The sequence below is a fragment of the Myotis yumanensis genome, unplaced genomic scaffold (assembly GCF_028538775.1).
Source record: "Myotis yumanensis isolate MYYU_CA2020_CCGP unplaced genomic scaffold, mMyoYum1.0.hap1 SCAF_15, whole genome shotgun sequence".
Lineage (NCBI taxonomy): Eukaryota > Metazoa > Chordata > Mammalia > Chiroptera > Vespertilionidae > Myotis > Myotis yumanensis.
In genome coordinates, this window is record NW_027223766.1 from 53,343,922 (window position 1) to 53,358,629 (window position 14,708).

Consider the following 14,708-nt stretch of genomic DNA (forward strand, 5'->3'; position numbering starts at 1 on the left):
GTGTGGGGGGACCACTCAGTGTGGGGGCCGGCCCAGGGGGGGCCAGAGGCCCTCACAGGAGGGAACTGGAAACAGCAGGACACAGCCCCTCCCGCGGTGCTGCCCCCACACGCACCGCTCCAGGAGAAGAGGCCACAGGACCCACCAGCAGCAGAATCAGGACCTCGGGTGCCCCGCCCCACCCCACCCCAGCACTCAGCTCCTGTCCTACCGCGTGCAGCCCTGGGGGGGAGGAACCCCGGGGGCACGGAGGCCAGGACCTTCCCGAGCAGAATGGGTGGGCCCCTCCTGTATGTGCCCCGCCCCCCACTTCCTAGGGGAGGAGACACTCAGACCCCAGAACCCGCCCTGGCCTGGCTCCTCCCAGGGCAGCTGGACGGGGAGCAGGGGCAGGCGGGCGGGGCGGGACACCCACCGACTGCCTCTCCTTGCTCCGACACCATGGCCGCCAAGTCCTTGAGGATCTGGGTCACATCCAGCAGGTCGCTCTGTGGAGACAAGACGGTGCCATGAGCTGTCCGGGCTGCAGGCGGAGGCCCAGGCCTGGCATCCGAGTGCTGAGCGAGAGCCGCAGCCGACAAGCCCGCCTGGTGCCAGGTCAGCCCCCGAGTCAGAGGCAGGGCTGGGATCTGAACGCTGTCTCCAAGGCCAACCCCAAACTCTCTGAGTGCCGCCGGCCATGACTCCGCACGGTCCAGAGCACAGCGCTGGCCCCCCGAGGGCTGAGTCTTGGGCAGGACGGGGTCCCCAGCTCTGCCCCACAGCCCTCACCAGAGGGACGAGCTGTCTGCTCTCTCCCGTAGGCACTTCACACCCCACCCCCCAACGGGCTCTGCTCTGTGTGTTAGCACTGCATACGCCACACACAGGCGCTGCCCAGTGAATCCTGAAGGTGGGTGGGTGGTGGGTGGATGGATGGATGGATGGATGGTGGATGGATGGGTGGGTGGATGGTTGGGTGGGTGGATGGTTGGGTGGCTGGGTGGGTGGGTGGATGGTGGGTGGATGGTTGGGTGGCTGGGTGGGTGGATAGTGGGTGGATGGGTGGGTGGGTGGATGGGTGGATAGATGGATGGCTGGGTGGGTGGATAGTGGGTGGATGGGTGGATAGTGGGTGGATGGGTGGGTGGGTGGGTGGGTGGATGGTGGGTGGATGGTTGGGTGGCTGGGTGGCTGGGTGGGTGGATAGTGGGTGGATGGGTGGGTGGGTGGATGGGTGGATAGATGGATGGCTGGGTGGGTGGATAGTGGGTGGATGGGTGGATGGGTGGATGGTGGGTGGATGGTGGGTGGATGGTTGGGTGGCTGGGTGGGTGGATAGTGGGTGGATGGGTGGGTGGGTGGATGGGTGGATAGATGGATGGCTGGGTGGGTGGATAGTGGGTGGATGGGTGGATAGTGGGTGGATGGGTGGGTGGGTGGGTGGGTGGATGGTGGGTGGATGGTTGGGTGGCTGGGTGGCTGGGTGGGTGGATAGTGGGTGGATGGGTGGGTGGGTGGATGGGTGGATAGATGGATGGCTGGGTGGGTGGATAGTGGGTGGATGGGTGGATGGGTGGATGGTGGGTGGATGGTGGGTGGATGGTTGGGTGGCTGGGTGGGTGGATAGTGGGTGGATGGGTGGGTGGGTGGATGGGTGGATAGATGGATGGCTGGGTGGGTGGATAGTGGGTGGATGGGTGGATAGTGGGTGGATGGGTGGGTGGGTGGGTGGGTGGATGGTGGGTGGATGGTTGGGTGGCTGGGTGGCTGGGTGGGTGGATAGTGGGTGGATGGGTGGGTGGGTGGATGGGTGGATAGATGGATGGCTGGGTGGGTGGATAGTGGGTGGATGGGTGGATGGGTGGATGGTGGGTGGATGGATGGGTGGATGGTTGGGTGGCTGGGTGGCTGGGTGGCTGGATAGTGGGTGGATGGATGGATGGTTGAGTGGGTGGGTGGGTGGATGGTGGATGGATGGGTGGTGGATAGTGGGTGGATGGTGGATGGATGGGTGGGTGGATAGTGGGTGGATGGGTGGGTGGGTGGATGGTTGGGTGGCTGGGTGGGTGGATAGTGGGTGGATGGGTGGATAGTGGGTGGATAGTGGGTGGATGGATGGTAGCCCCACTGCGATGAAGCTGGTGTGCAGGGTGAGGAGCAGAAACTTGGAGCCTGAGCACCTGGGCATCCCCCGCCCCACACATCACGCTGCCTCTGGCATCTCCCATGACACCGACTCCAACTTAACTCCATTCGCCCAGCAGAGCAGCCAGGATGCTGGTGAGCCAAGCCCACAGACTCCCCTCTGTAAGCCCCGCCCCACCCACGAACTCCCCGCTCATTAGCTCATTCTGAGAAGGATCGATGGATCAATCACCACAGGGTGACCTCGCCCCTGACGGGGAAACGCAGCTCCTCCCGGGAGTTCTGGGAAGCGCGTGCTCAGCACGGGCCCGAACCCCCACACACCACTGATCAGAACTGAATTCCCGGGCTTAGCTCTGCGGGGTCAGGGCCACAGGGAAGGTGGTGGCAAGCGCGGGGCCTGTGGGTGCGGGTGCCCGAGCCTGGGCCTTTCCTGGTGCCCCGTGGGCGGGGAGGCCTTGCTGAGGCACCACCCTCAGGTCACGACCAGGGCTGCAGGCTGGCCAGGGCCGAAGACAGACTGACCCACCCCCACAGTCCAGGTTCCTGCCCACCCGCCCGCCCGAGGTGCACTGACCAACCACACGCCAGCTCGACCTGGGCCAGGGCACACGCGGCCTCCGTGGGCAGACCTCTCCTGCGAGGCTGGCCAGGGGGAGGTGCCCGAGGAGGAGCGCAGTGGGCGCGTCTGGGCACAGGCGCTGGCGGGACAAGGACCCGCCAGTCACTCCAGGGCACCGAGCCTGGGCAGCCTCAGCTCCGACGGAGGCCGCCCGGGGCAGGTGGGGCCCGGCGCCCAGGCAGCCTGGAGGACACCCCAGAGGTCTGGATCCCGGGAGCCAGGGCGGGAACCCCGCTCCCGCAGTCCTGTCCTCAGTGCTGGGTTGGGCTTGAGCTGGCTGCTCGGCGGCCGAGACACCTCTGGAGCTGCCCAGACGGAGTCCTCCGGGAGCGTCGAGCAGCCCTAACCGCGGTGCAAAAGGTGCCAGGGACGGGGCCGTGTGCCAGGCGTGGGCACCAGAGCGCGCAGGGCAGCGAGCGTGGGGGCGAGGCTGAGAGACACCTTCGCTAGTAAATGTTTAAGTTGTGCCCCCACTTTCCCGACTGCTGCGGACACGTGGGCTCCTGGGGCTCGCAGAGCCTCCTCACTCTCCGGCCACTGGCTCCGAGAGCTGCACGGGGCACAAGAAACCCTCGGTGCAGGCTCCGCAAACACCACTGCGCTTCCCAGCACAGTCTCCTACACAAGGAGGGTCTTGGCAACCCTCCACCTACAAAGACATCGGTTCCGGTTCACGGAACAGCAAACTCTGCGTTGATTTATTCGGTGTTTATAGCTCGATATCAGCCAGGTTTCAGCCAGAGCACCTACCCTGCACTGGGCTCCCAGCACCAACTATGGGAGGGCTGGGCCGGCCCTGCTCAGCCTGGAGCTGCTTCCTGGCCCCTCCTCCCTCCTAAGCTGCCAGGTAGCCATGGCAACCGAGCAGCTGGGGCTCTGAGCTAACACCTGCTCCAAGGGGAGCAGGGAGCCCAGTGCTCGCAGGTGAGCAGGTGAGGGGGGCTGGCAGACCCGGCTGGGGGTGGGCTGTGACGGCTCCTGGTCTGCAGGCCGGACCAGCGCCTGGCCAGCCGCCGCGTTGGCAATGGTGGGCAGGCACCCTCTCCTCTGACCTCTCCTCCCCAGGAGGCGGGCCCAGCCCTGCCTGGTGGCTGCAGTGACCTCCACGTCCTCCTCCTCCTCCTCCTCCTCCTCCTCCTCCTCCTCCGGGAAGAAGGCCAGCGCAGGGGCAGGCGTCAGACCCGGAGGACAGCCCGCTCCACGTCAGGCGCCGGGCACGAGGCCCCGCGAGGCCCACACCTGCCTGGCCAGGGCCACGTGACAGGGCTCCTCCCAGTTAGTGACGCTGGAATGTGGGTCTTACTCCCACGGGGCTCGTGGGGGCGGATGAGAAGGTGCGTGTGAGCCAGGTCAGCAGAGCCTCTCACCCACAGCCTTGCGAGGAGTCTCACCCGAACTCACCCACCCCACCCCTACCATCACCCACCTGACCCCCACCCCTACCATCACCCACCCCACCCCCACCCCTACCATCACCCACCCCACCCCCACCCCTACTATCACCCACCCCACTTCCACCCCCACCATCACCCACCCCCACCCCTACCATCACCCACCCCACCCCCACCCCTACCATCACCCACCCCACTTCCACCCCCACCATCACCCACCCCACCCCCACCCCTACCATCACCCACCCCACCCCCACCCCTACCATCACCCACCCCACCCCCACCCCTACCATCACCCACCCCACCCCCACCCCTACTATCACCCACCCCACTTCCACCCCCACCATCACCCACCCCACCCCCACCCCTACCATCACTCACCCCACCCCCACCCCCACCATCACCCACCCCACCCCCACCCCTACCATCACTCACCCCACCCCCACCCTACCATCACCCACCCCACCCCCACCCCCACCATCACCCACCCCACCCCCACCCCTACCATCACCCACCCCACCCCCACCCCTACCATCACCCACCCCACCCCCACCCCTACCATCACCCACCCCACCCCTACCATCACCCACCTGACCCCCACCCCTACCATCACCCCACCACATGGCGCACACGCACACCACAGGGTGCACACCACACCACACGGGCCTCACCTCGAGCCGCAGGACGGCCTCCTCACGCAGCCACATGGCCTCCAGGTCCTGCTCCGTGAGCTCCGGAAGCAGCATCTGTGCCGGGCCCTGTCGCTCGCTGTCGCCCCCGGTGAAGCTCTCCTCCTGCTCAGCCAGCGCGGCCGGAGGGGCCCAGGGACTCTGTGATGATGACAGACTGTTACCAGGCCCCGGCCCCTCTGGCAGCAGCGGCTCCTCCCTGAGGCCCAGCCTTGGCTCACCCACCAGGCGCCTCGGGGAGGCTGTGCTCCCACCCCATCCCATCCCCTCCCCCACGCCCATCCCCCATCCCCTACCCCCTACCCCCCTACCCCACCCACCCCCACCCCCATTCCCCACCCCTCATCCCCTACCCCACCCCCTATCTCCCACCCCCCCCCACCCTGGTGGGGCAGCGGGCCTGGGCCTCCACCCTGTGCTGGGGGTTCGTCCCCGCAGAGCCACTGGGCATGGGGCTGCTGTGGGTGGGGGGCAGGGGTCAGGAACAGGCAGACACTGGCCCCGCCTGCAGCCTGTGCCCGCGCCTTGGCCACCCCGAGCCTGGCTGCGGCGGGCACGTGGCAGTACCACCCAGCCTCAGCCAGGGCCACGCAGAGGCCTCCCAGAGCCGCCCATGGCCCTGCCTCCTGGGGATGACTCCAGGGGGTCAGAGGACCACTCAGCGGGGGGCCTGCAGGTCATGAGCAGGGTCCCGTGGGCGGCAGCTACGGCCATGCTTGTCCCCACCCCCAGCCCCGCCCAGGAGCATGGTCCAGTCTCAAGTTCTTCCCGCACATTCGGGACGGGAAGGCACCTGGCCAGGCCTGGGGGCAGCACCATGGACGGCGAGAGCCCAGCGCCCAGACGTGCTTGCTGGGCACAGAAACCAGGAAGTCCACACAAGAGCTGCAGCACCGGAGTGACAAAGCCTGCAGGGCCTGCGCCTGCGGGGGGTGGGGGGACGGCCCAGGGCCCAGGGCCCGGGGCTAGGAGGGCAGGTGTGACGGCAGCCTTCTCCCTCACGGCTCCGGCCCGCAGGTGGCTGCACCGCTCTCAGGCACAGGGGCCGGCCGGTGGGCCGGTGGGGCCGCTAACCCTCCTCGCCGCGGCCTTTAGACAATAAGCTCAGGGCAGATGGGATGAAGTGAAAGTTCTAAAGCACCTGCGGGCAAGCCTCCTGGCCAAAGCAGCACTGACCACTGCCCTCCGGGAGGGGCTGCCCCACAGGCCTGCCCCCGCCTCCCTCCCTGCGGCTCGGCCCCCCGGGAGGACCGGGCAGGGCCTCCATCCTCACCTGCAGAGACAGGGGCCCTCGCCCGGGGCAAGGTTGCCAGCTACTGTGCAGACATGTGGGCTGGGGACCCGCGTAATGGCCCATCCACAGGTACCGCTGCCCTCCCCGCAGCTCAGGACAAGAAACAGGCCCGGGAGACGGCTCAGGACAGGAGATGGTCAGGGGGGAGGGCTCAGGACAGGAGATGGTTAGGGGGGAGGGCTCAGGACAGGAGATGGTCAGGGGGGAGGGCTCAGGACAGGAGATGGTCAAGGGGGAGGGCTCAGGACAGGAGATGGTCAGGGGGGAGGGCTCAGGACAGGAGATGGTCAAGGGGGAGGGCTCAGGACAGGAGATGGTCAAGGGGGAGGGCTCAGGACAGGAGATGGTCAGGGGGGAGGGCTCAGGACAGGAGATGGCTAGGGGGGAGGGCTCAGGACAGGAGATGGTCAAGGGGGAGGGCTCAGGACAGGAGATGGTCAAGGGGGAGGGCTCAGGACAGGAGATGGTCAGGGGGGAGGGCTCAGGACAGGAGATGGTCAAGGGGGAGGGCTCAGGACAGGAGATGGTCAGGGGGGAGGGCTCAGGACAGGAGATGGCTAGGGGGGAGGGCTCAGGACAGGAGATGGTCAAGGGGGAGGGCTCAGGACAGGAGATGGTCAGGGGGGAGGGCTCAGGACAGGAGATGGTCAGGGGGGAGGGCTCAGGACAGGAGATGGTCAGGGGGGAGGGCTCAGGACAGGAGATGGTTAGGGGAGAGGGCTCAGGACAGATGGTCAGGGGGGAGGGCTCAGGACAGGAGATGGGTCATGGGGGGAGGGCTCAGGACAGGAGACAGCCAGGGGGGAGGGCTCAGGACAGGAGACGGGTCATGGGGGGAGGGCTCAGGACAGGAGACGGGTCATGGGGGGAGGGCTCAGGACAGGAGACGGGTCATGGGGGGAGGGCTCAGGACAGGAGACGGGTCATGGGGGGAGGGCTCAGGACAGGAGATGGGTCATGGGGGGAGGGCTCAGGACAGGAGACGGCCAAGGGGGAGGGCTCAGGACAGGAGACAGCCAGGGGGGAGGGCTCAGGACGGGAGACGGGTCATGGGGGGAGGGCTCAGGACAGGAGACGGCCAGCGGGGAGGGCTCAGGACAGGAGACAGCCAGGGGGGAGGGCTCAGGACAGGAGACGGGTCATGGGGGGAGGGCTCAGGACAGGAGATGGGTCATGGGGGGAGGGCTCAGGACAGGAGACGGCCAAGGGGGAGGGCTCAGGACAGGAGACAGCCAGGGGGGAGGGCTCAGGACGGGAGACGGTCAGGGGGGAGGGCTCAGGACAGGAGACGGCCAAGGGGGAGGGCTTAGCAAGACCCTTCCCTTTCCTGAAGGGACCAGAAAGCGCCCTTATTCTCCTCACAAAGGCCCGACTTGGGTCTCAGCTCCAGCGGACCGGGAGCTGCTGCCGCTGCCCAGGGCGGGCGGAGGGCCCCTGTGATGCGTTTCCAGCTCCAGGCGTCAACAAAGGCGGCTTTCTCCTCCCTCCAGGGCCAAGGGTGCGGGTCCCCTTGAGCACGGCCCGCGGGACGGCTGGAGGGTCCTTTCCCGTGAGAAAGACGAAACCCTGAGGGTGATTCCAGGCGGCCCAGAGGACACCCCACCCCAGGCTCAGTGAGGAGCACAGGGCCTCGGGGCTCTGGGAAGGTCACCCCTCCAGTGCTCCTGCCTGGACCACCAGCCAGGACAGGGCCCCACGGGGGCGGGAGGCGGGGGGGCGTGTACCAGCGTGGGGCAGGGTGGTCACCTCACTGTGCCAGCTCACGTGATTCCTGAAAATCATCTCATCTTTCCTCATTTCTCAGAAGCACCAACTGACTATTCTCTTCTTTAAAAAGAATTTTACTGAAACGTAACTGGGTGTCGGGTTGCCGAGCGCGACATGGCTTCCGTGGGGAGCACTGGGGAGGAGCTGCGGTCACAGTAAGACACGGCAGGAAGTGCACAGGTGTCCCAGTGTTCCCGGGCAACCACTTCCTCTCCCATCCACACGGTGTGAGACTTCAAGCGCCCAGCTTCGTCCACGAGGTACTGCCCATGATGTTATTTTGGGGGTGCGAGGAGGTATGGGGGTCCACTTTGCCCTCTTCCAAGACACAGGCTGAGAGCACTGCCCCCTGCCATGTGCCGGCCTAAGGCTTTGCCCTTTTTGGTTCTTGAATAGAGCTGTCTGCCTTGTTCTTGATTTGTGAGACCTTCATATATTACCAGAGGCCCGGTGCACGGAATTCGTGCACGGGCAGGGTCCCTAGGCCTGCTGGTGATCTCGGCCGATGAAGGCCTTCCTTCTGGCTGCCGGCCAGGGCCTTCCTTCGTTCCGCACCGCCCCCTGGGGGTCAGCACGTCACAGCGAGTGATTGAACTCCCGGTCTCCTGGTCGAACTCCGGAGGGGACACCTTGCATATTAGCCTTTTACCTACACAGACGGCTGTAAGTCCTTTTCAGATATGAGCGTGCAAACACCTCTGCTTACTCTACGGGTTGCCTCTTCACTCTCCTAAGGGTGTGTTGGCCTTTTTTTTTTTTTTTTTTTAATATATATATTTCTTTATTGATTTCAGAGAGGAAGGAAGAGGGAGAGAGAGATAGAAACATCAATGATGAGAGAGAATCATTGATTGGCTGCCTCCTGCATGCCCCCTACTGGGGATGGAGCCTGCAACCCAGGCATGTGCCGTTGGCCAGAACTGAACCTGGGACCCTTCAGTCCGCAGGCCGACGCTCTATCCACTGAGCCAAACTGGCCAGGGCGGGTGTGTTGGCTTTAACAAAGTCAAGGTCACCAGCCGTCTTCCTTGTGGCTGGGGCTTCATCGGCGGGAAAGACGCGGCGAGCACCTTCCCTCAGGCTTGGAGGGGTCTTCCCACTGCTCCTCGAGAATCAGATGTAAGTCTTACTGCTCCTCTTTAAATAACGTGACTTCTTTCTGAGGCTTTAATCGGCTTTTACGGTTTTATTTTTGCCTTTCTGGTTCAAAACTTTATGACGCTGTGACAGGACACATTTATCCTACTCGATGTAGAGCTGAAGTGTTTGGACACTTCTGGAACATTCTCAACCGGCACCCCTTCAGCCGCTGCTCCTTTCCCGCACCCTCGGCCCCACCCTCGCTCATCTAGGCCTCGTGACACTCTTTTCCAGGTTGTCCTTCAGCTTCTACACACGGGAGGGTTGGGCTGATACAAGTCAGCGAGTGGAACTGCCAGCAACTGCCCCGGACCAGGCCCAGCCACAGACCCAAGGCCCAATACCAACTTTACTTTAGATGTTTTTATTGATTTCAGAGAGAGGAAGGCAGAGGGAGAGAAAGAAACATCCATGATGAGAGAGAATCATGGACAGGCTGCCTCCTGCACGCCCCACACTGGGGATCAAGCCCACAACCCAGGCACGTGCCCTGGTCAGGCCTCGTACTGCGACCTCCTGTTCACAGGCCGACGAACAACCACTGAGCCACGCCGGCCGGTTGTCAAATGCCAACTTTTTAAAGGTCATTTGTCCAGGCCGACCCCTGCAACCAAGGCCCTGCCCTCAGCCCCTCCTGCTCTTCCCCGGTCCCCTCCGTCACGGCCACCGCGAGTCCCCGACACCCACCTGCTGCCGGCCGCCCGTCTGCGCCGTGGGAAGCAGAGCTCGGGACTTCTCCGCAATTGTCTGTTGGAAGCAGCGCGGCGGGGGACAAGGGAAGAACAGAAAAGGCAGGAGGAGAGGAGAGACGGTCAGACAGACAGGCAGCACCGGGTGATGCCTGACAGCAGAGCACGGCCGCCCCCGGGAGAGTGCTGCCCCCCCAGGGTCGCAGGAGAACTGGGCACGTGGCCGCCCTGCCGAGGACGAGGCCTGTGGGACAGCGCGCCCAGGCACCGGACTCCCTGGCCTAGTTCCCCACCCTCACAAGGGGCGACACCTGGCTCCCACCTCCCGGGAGGCCGTCATGCGGACATCTCCCGGGCGGCACCTGAGGGCCCCATCCTTCCCTGCCCGCGGCCTGCGGTCACCCCGCAAGGATGGCCCTTCCTCTGCTACGGGGGCGGGGCCGCACCAGCCCAACCCAGGAGAGACGGCCAGCGTGGGTGCCCTAGGGAGCGAGGCCCCCACCGGCCAGCACCAGCGCCACCAGTGCCCTCACCGTCTGCACCGCTCCGTAGCGCTGAATGGCGTCCGAGAGCTGAGCTTTCAGGCGGTCCAGCTGAAGCCGCTCCTGCTAGAGAGAGAGAGGGAGAGAGAGAGCCTCACCCCATCACCTCACACCCAGCTCGGCTCCAGGCACAGCCAGTATCTCCATGGACACTCACCACCCAATCACCATGGACACCCTAACACCCAGCCTGGTTCCAAGTGCAGCTGAGCTCTTGGCATTGGCACTATGTGCCCCAGGCCTGAGCGCCGTGCACGCAGACCTGCCCCACACCGCCTGGCCCTCCCTCACTCCCACCCCAGGACGCCTCCGCCCGCCTGCCGGCCCCCTCACGGCCTCCGGACATACCCGGGAGCAGCCCCGCAGCAGCTCCGCCAGCCGCTTCACCACACTGGTGCTGGTGGCGATGGTGCGGTTGGTCTCCTGCTGCGCCAGGTGCCTGAGGCGGGCAGGGGTGGAGGTGGGCATGGGACCCCGCAGGGAGACAGGGAGGAGCGGAAGGAGGGCAGGAGACACGGAGAGGGGAGAGGAGAGGAGAGGGGAGAGAGGGAGACCAGCAGGAAGCAAGAGGCCAAAAACGACGAGGAAGCAGGAGGAATGGCCGAGGGTCAGGGGAGGGCGGAGGGCGCCAGCAGGCCCACAGGGACAGACAGATGGAACGGGGAGCAGAGAGCAGAGGAGGGAAAGGAGAGGAGGACACGGTGACTGCAGGTCGAGGAGCCTCGCCAGGACCCTCGGGCCCACTGAGTCAGCGCCTGCACCCCCACCCCCACCCCAAGGGGGCCCCAGTCTCCAGCCCTCCCTGGGGAAAGGCTCCAGGGGGTCAGCACGGCCGGGAGCCTGGGGTGGGAGCCTCAGAGGAACTGGGCTGGGCTGGCCCTGCAGGTCTGAGGTGCCAGCACCAGGAGACGGGACGCTGGGCCAGGCCCCTCCCGGCCGAGCCACACAGAGTCCGAGTCTGTGGCCTGGAAGCACCAGGGAGGCCAGCCCTCACCTGCTTGCAGCTGCCCCTGCCCCTTGGACTGAGTAACACCCGAGGCAGAGCCAGCCTCAGGCCTCCTGCGGACACGCACGGCGAGGGCAGGGCCCTGGCCTGGCTTTGGCCCCGGCAAATACGAGGACACTCCTGACCCACAAGCTACAGCCGGTGGCCCTGCTCCCTGCAAGACCCCACATGCAGCACACGGCTGACAAGGTGGCCGCCCCTCAGGTGGGGGGGGGGGGGGGGGGGCTCTGCAACTCTTCGCAGGCTCTGGGGCCCCAGGCAAGCTCCGCCTCCTGGCCTCGGTTTCCCGTGTTAAAGGAGGGCTGGGCTGGGTCAGTGGGAAGAGCCCTCGGAGCCGGGCCGGTGGGCGAGTCTGGGCCCGAGAGGCAGCCCTGAGAAGGAGCGCCAGGTCGGTGAGTCGGACCCGGGCAGCCAGGTGATCAGGGCTGATTCCAGGCGCCCCGCCCTCATGCCCCTCAGCAGGCCCCCAGGTCGGCGTGCAGTCCCTGCTCAGGGCGCTGCCCTCTGAGCCTGGAGACGGGAGACAGGGCCGCTGCCTGCAGCTGCTGAGAGAATGACGCCTCGCCCGAGGCCTGCACCCCCAGGTGCGCTCAGCGTGCGGGCCCCTGGAGCTCGGGTCTGTGGGAGACACGTGGCGGCAGGGGGTGGGGCACAAACTGTGCACGTGGGCACATGGCTGGCCACGTGAGAGCACACCTGTGTGCGGGGGTGTCCGTGTGGGGTCACGTGCACCTGTGAGCGTGTGAGCCCCGCCTCAGGTGGGGGGCGTGCGTGTGGCTGTGGCTGCCGTGGGCACGGGCGCACTCACAGGCTGTCCCGCAGCTCCTGGGTGTCCCTCGGTGTCCCCAGGGACCGGAGGCTCTGCTCCAAGGAGGTCGCTGCAGAGAAGGGGACCGGGGTATGGACAGAGGTCCCCCCACCAGGGATGCCCAACTCCAGGGTGCGGGCCCCACCCCCAAAGAGGCAGCCGGAGGCCAAGGACATGGAGCCAGGCCTGGGAGACCGTCCGTGTGACTGAGCACCTGCCAGGACACCAGGCTGGGCGGGGCCTCCCGGCTGGCTCAGCACAAGCCCAGCTCGCTTGCTCAGTCATGCCTCTGGCAGGGGCCCCACCCTGAGTCTGGGGAGGGGCTTCTCCCGCTCCCCGCTTTCCTCCTCTGCCTGCTCTGCCTGCGGCGCTCACGGTCAGAGGCAAACACCCCTCACGCACGCGTCCCAGGTCTGCAGGCGCCTCGAGGATGTGACTCTCACCCCACCCCCAGGGGGGTGACCAGGGGGCTGGCCAGCGGCCAGCCTGAGGGCGGCTCTGAGGCGCTGCTTCCCCGGGACTCGTCCAGGTCACACTGGCCTGCAGGGCGAGGGGCACCTGCCGCAGGAGCCGCGGGCACGTGAGGAGCACCTGGGGGGCAGGGGGCAGGGACACAGGCCGCTGACCCGCCTCTGCTCCATCCCGAGACCCTGCCTGGGCTGCAGGGCGGTCCAGTCGGGAGAGGCCATGGGCACAGCCCCCCTCCCACCCCCCCGTGTCCCCTCAGCCCCGAATGGCACGCTGGGGCCCAGGCAGGCCGGGCGGCACTCACCGCTGGCGCTGATGCGGGAGACGCTGGCCGCCGCCTCCTGGAACAGCCCCTGCAGGTCCCTCGGGTCCAGCTGGGTGGCTGCGAGGAGACGGGGGGGGGGGTGGGGGGGGCACGTTTACCGCGTGCCCATGGGACCACGGAGCGTGAGCAGTTCCGGAGCTGGAGGCCCAAGCCCCCTTCCCTGCCGGCCCCTGGGGTGGGGGAGCCGGAGACGGAGCCCCCTGCCTGTGCAGCGCTGAGTGCAGGGAGAGAAGCAGGTGGCCCCCGGGAAGGCCATGCCTCGGGGACCCTCCACCCAGCAATCCCACCGCCGGGCACACGCGAGAGAAACGAGAGCCCAGGTCCCCACGGAACCTGTACACGCGTGTTCCCCCGTCCCAAGCGGAGCACCCTGTGCCTCAGTGGCGACGAGGTGAGGTCTGCCCGCCCTCGGCCCCGGCGCCCATGGCCTCAGCAGCACCTGGGAGACCCCACGGCCTCTGTGACCGCCCTCACGCGTGGCAGCCGCTGGGCGCTCACATCGCCACACGCACAGAGCAGGACACACACACCTCACCCCCCCCCGACCTCACACACACACTCACACACGCACAGAGCAGAACACACACACACCTCACCTGCACACACACCTCACCCCCCACCACACACACACACACACACACACGCATGCACACGCACTGGGAGCCACACACAGAGCAAAACCAGCCACAGAACAAAGCAAACCACAGGGTTCGGTGAAGTGGGTCTGAGGGCGGGGCCTGAGTGGGCGCCAAGGAGGGACAGACACAGCCAGACGGGAAGGGCGGGCGGGCTCGGCCCCACACCCGCGGCCCCGCCCCAGCCGGGCACCTGGTCCCAGGCAGCGGGACAGAACCCGGCTACGGCCACCAGCACAACAGGACCCAGCGGAGGCCTGCCCCCTGCTGCCCCCTCCCCCGCTGTCGTTACCGAGGGGCTGATAGCCTTGTCGTGAGGGTCCCCCGAAAGGGCCCCGGCTCCCCAGCCTGCTGCTGCCGGTGATGGATCCGTAGGACATCTTCCCGGAGGGCAGGGCCGCCTCCCGCGGGGCTGGAGGAAACACAGGCGGGGGGGGGGGAGGGGGGGGGGTTAGTCCTCAGGGTGCCCACTGCCTGCCACCCAGCCCACGCTGCTGCGTCCCCACCCCGGCCGGCCCGTGCCCGCAACTCAGCTCCCCCCCTGCCCAAGGTCTGATGGAGACACTGGAACAGCCCCCACCCCGGCCCCGCTCCCCGCTCTCCCCTGAGCAAGCCACCTGCGTGGCTCCCGAGACCGCTGGGACCCTCCACAGGCGCCGGTCCCCATGGCACCTGCTGCCTCGGGCAAAGGGGAGACGGGTGACATGTCCCAGGAAGGAGACAGGCAGGAAACAGCAGTGAAACCAGACCAGCCAGGTGCCCCCACATCCCAGCCCGGCTCGCGGTGCAGCCCCAGCCCTGGTCACCCGAGCTTCACAGGACCAGGGAGCGGGTGGCGAGACTCGAGGACCCCTGACGGGGACCGCGCCGAGCAAGCAGCTCGCACAGGGACGCGGCCGGGCCAGCGGCTCAGCACCAGGAGGCAGGGACAGCCCTCAGCTGGGGCCCATCCAGGGAGCGGAGCCGAGGCTGCTGAGCAGGAGGCATTGAAGGCCGGGGCGGAGCGCCCAGCCAGGGGGCTGCGGGCAGGGCAGGGCGGCAGAAGGTTCAGAGAGGCCTCCCAAGGAGCGAGGAAGTGGAGGTAGGAGGGCGATGTGGGAGGAGGGTTAGGGTTACGTGGCTGAAAAGCACAGACAACATGACCAACTCCAGGGACACACGCTAGTGGGCGCCACTAGTGGGCGCCGTGGAGGGACAGACCTGTG

General features: G+C 66.7%; 1 protein-coding gene across 3 annotated transcripts in view; it reads right to left on the bottom strand.

Moving 5' to 3' along the window:
- Positions 1-14,708, bottom strand: part of TSNARE1 (t-SNARE domain containing 1) — a 39,425-nt gene that overhangs the window by 13,886 nt on the left and 10,831 nt on the right. For 2 of the 3 annotated variants that reach the window (XM_070392459.1, XM_070392461.1), the window contains exons 2-9: positions 13,796-13,915; positions 12,848-12,925; positions 12,076-12,145; positions 10,610-10,700; positions 10,253-10,327; positions 9,718-9,777; positions 4,812-4,970; positions 416-488 (exon numbers count right to left, since the gene is read on the bottom strand). In XM_070392459.1, coding sequence (XP_070248560.1) covers positions 416-488; positions 4,812-4,970; positions 9,718-9,777; positions 10,253-10,327; positions 10,610-10,700; positions 12,076-12,145; positions 12,848-12,925; positions 13,796-13,883 — 694 coding nt within the window. In that variant the 5' untranslated portion in view covers positions 13,884-13,915. The remainder of the gene's footprint in view (positions 1-415; positions 489-4,811; positions 4,971-9,717; positions 9,778-10,252; positions 10,328-10,609; positions 10,701-12,075; positions 12,146-12,847; positions 12,926-13,795; positions 13,916-14,708) is intronic. The other variant, XM_070392460.1, reaches the window with a different exon arrangement.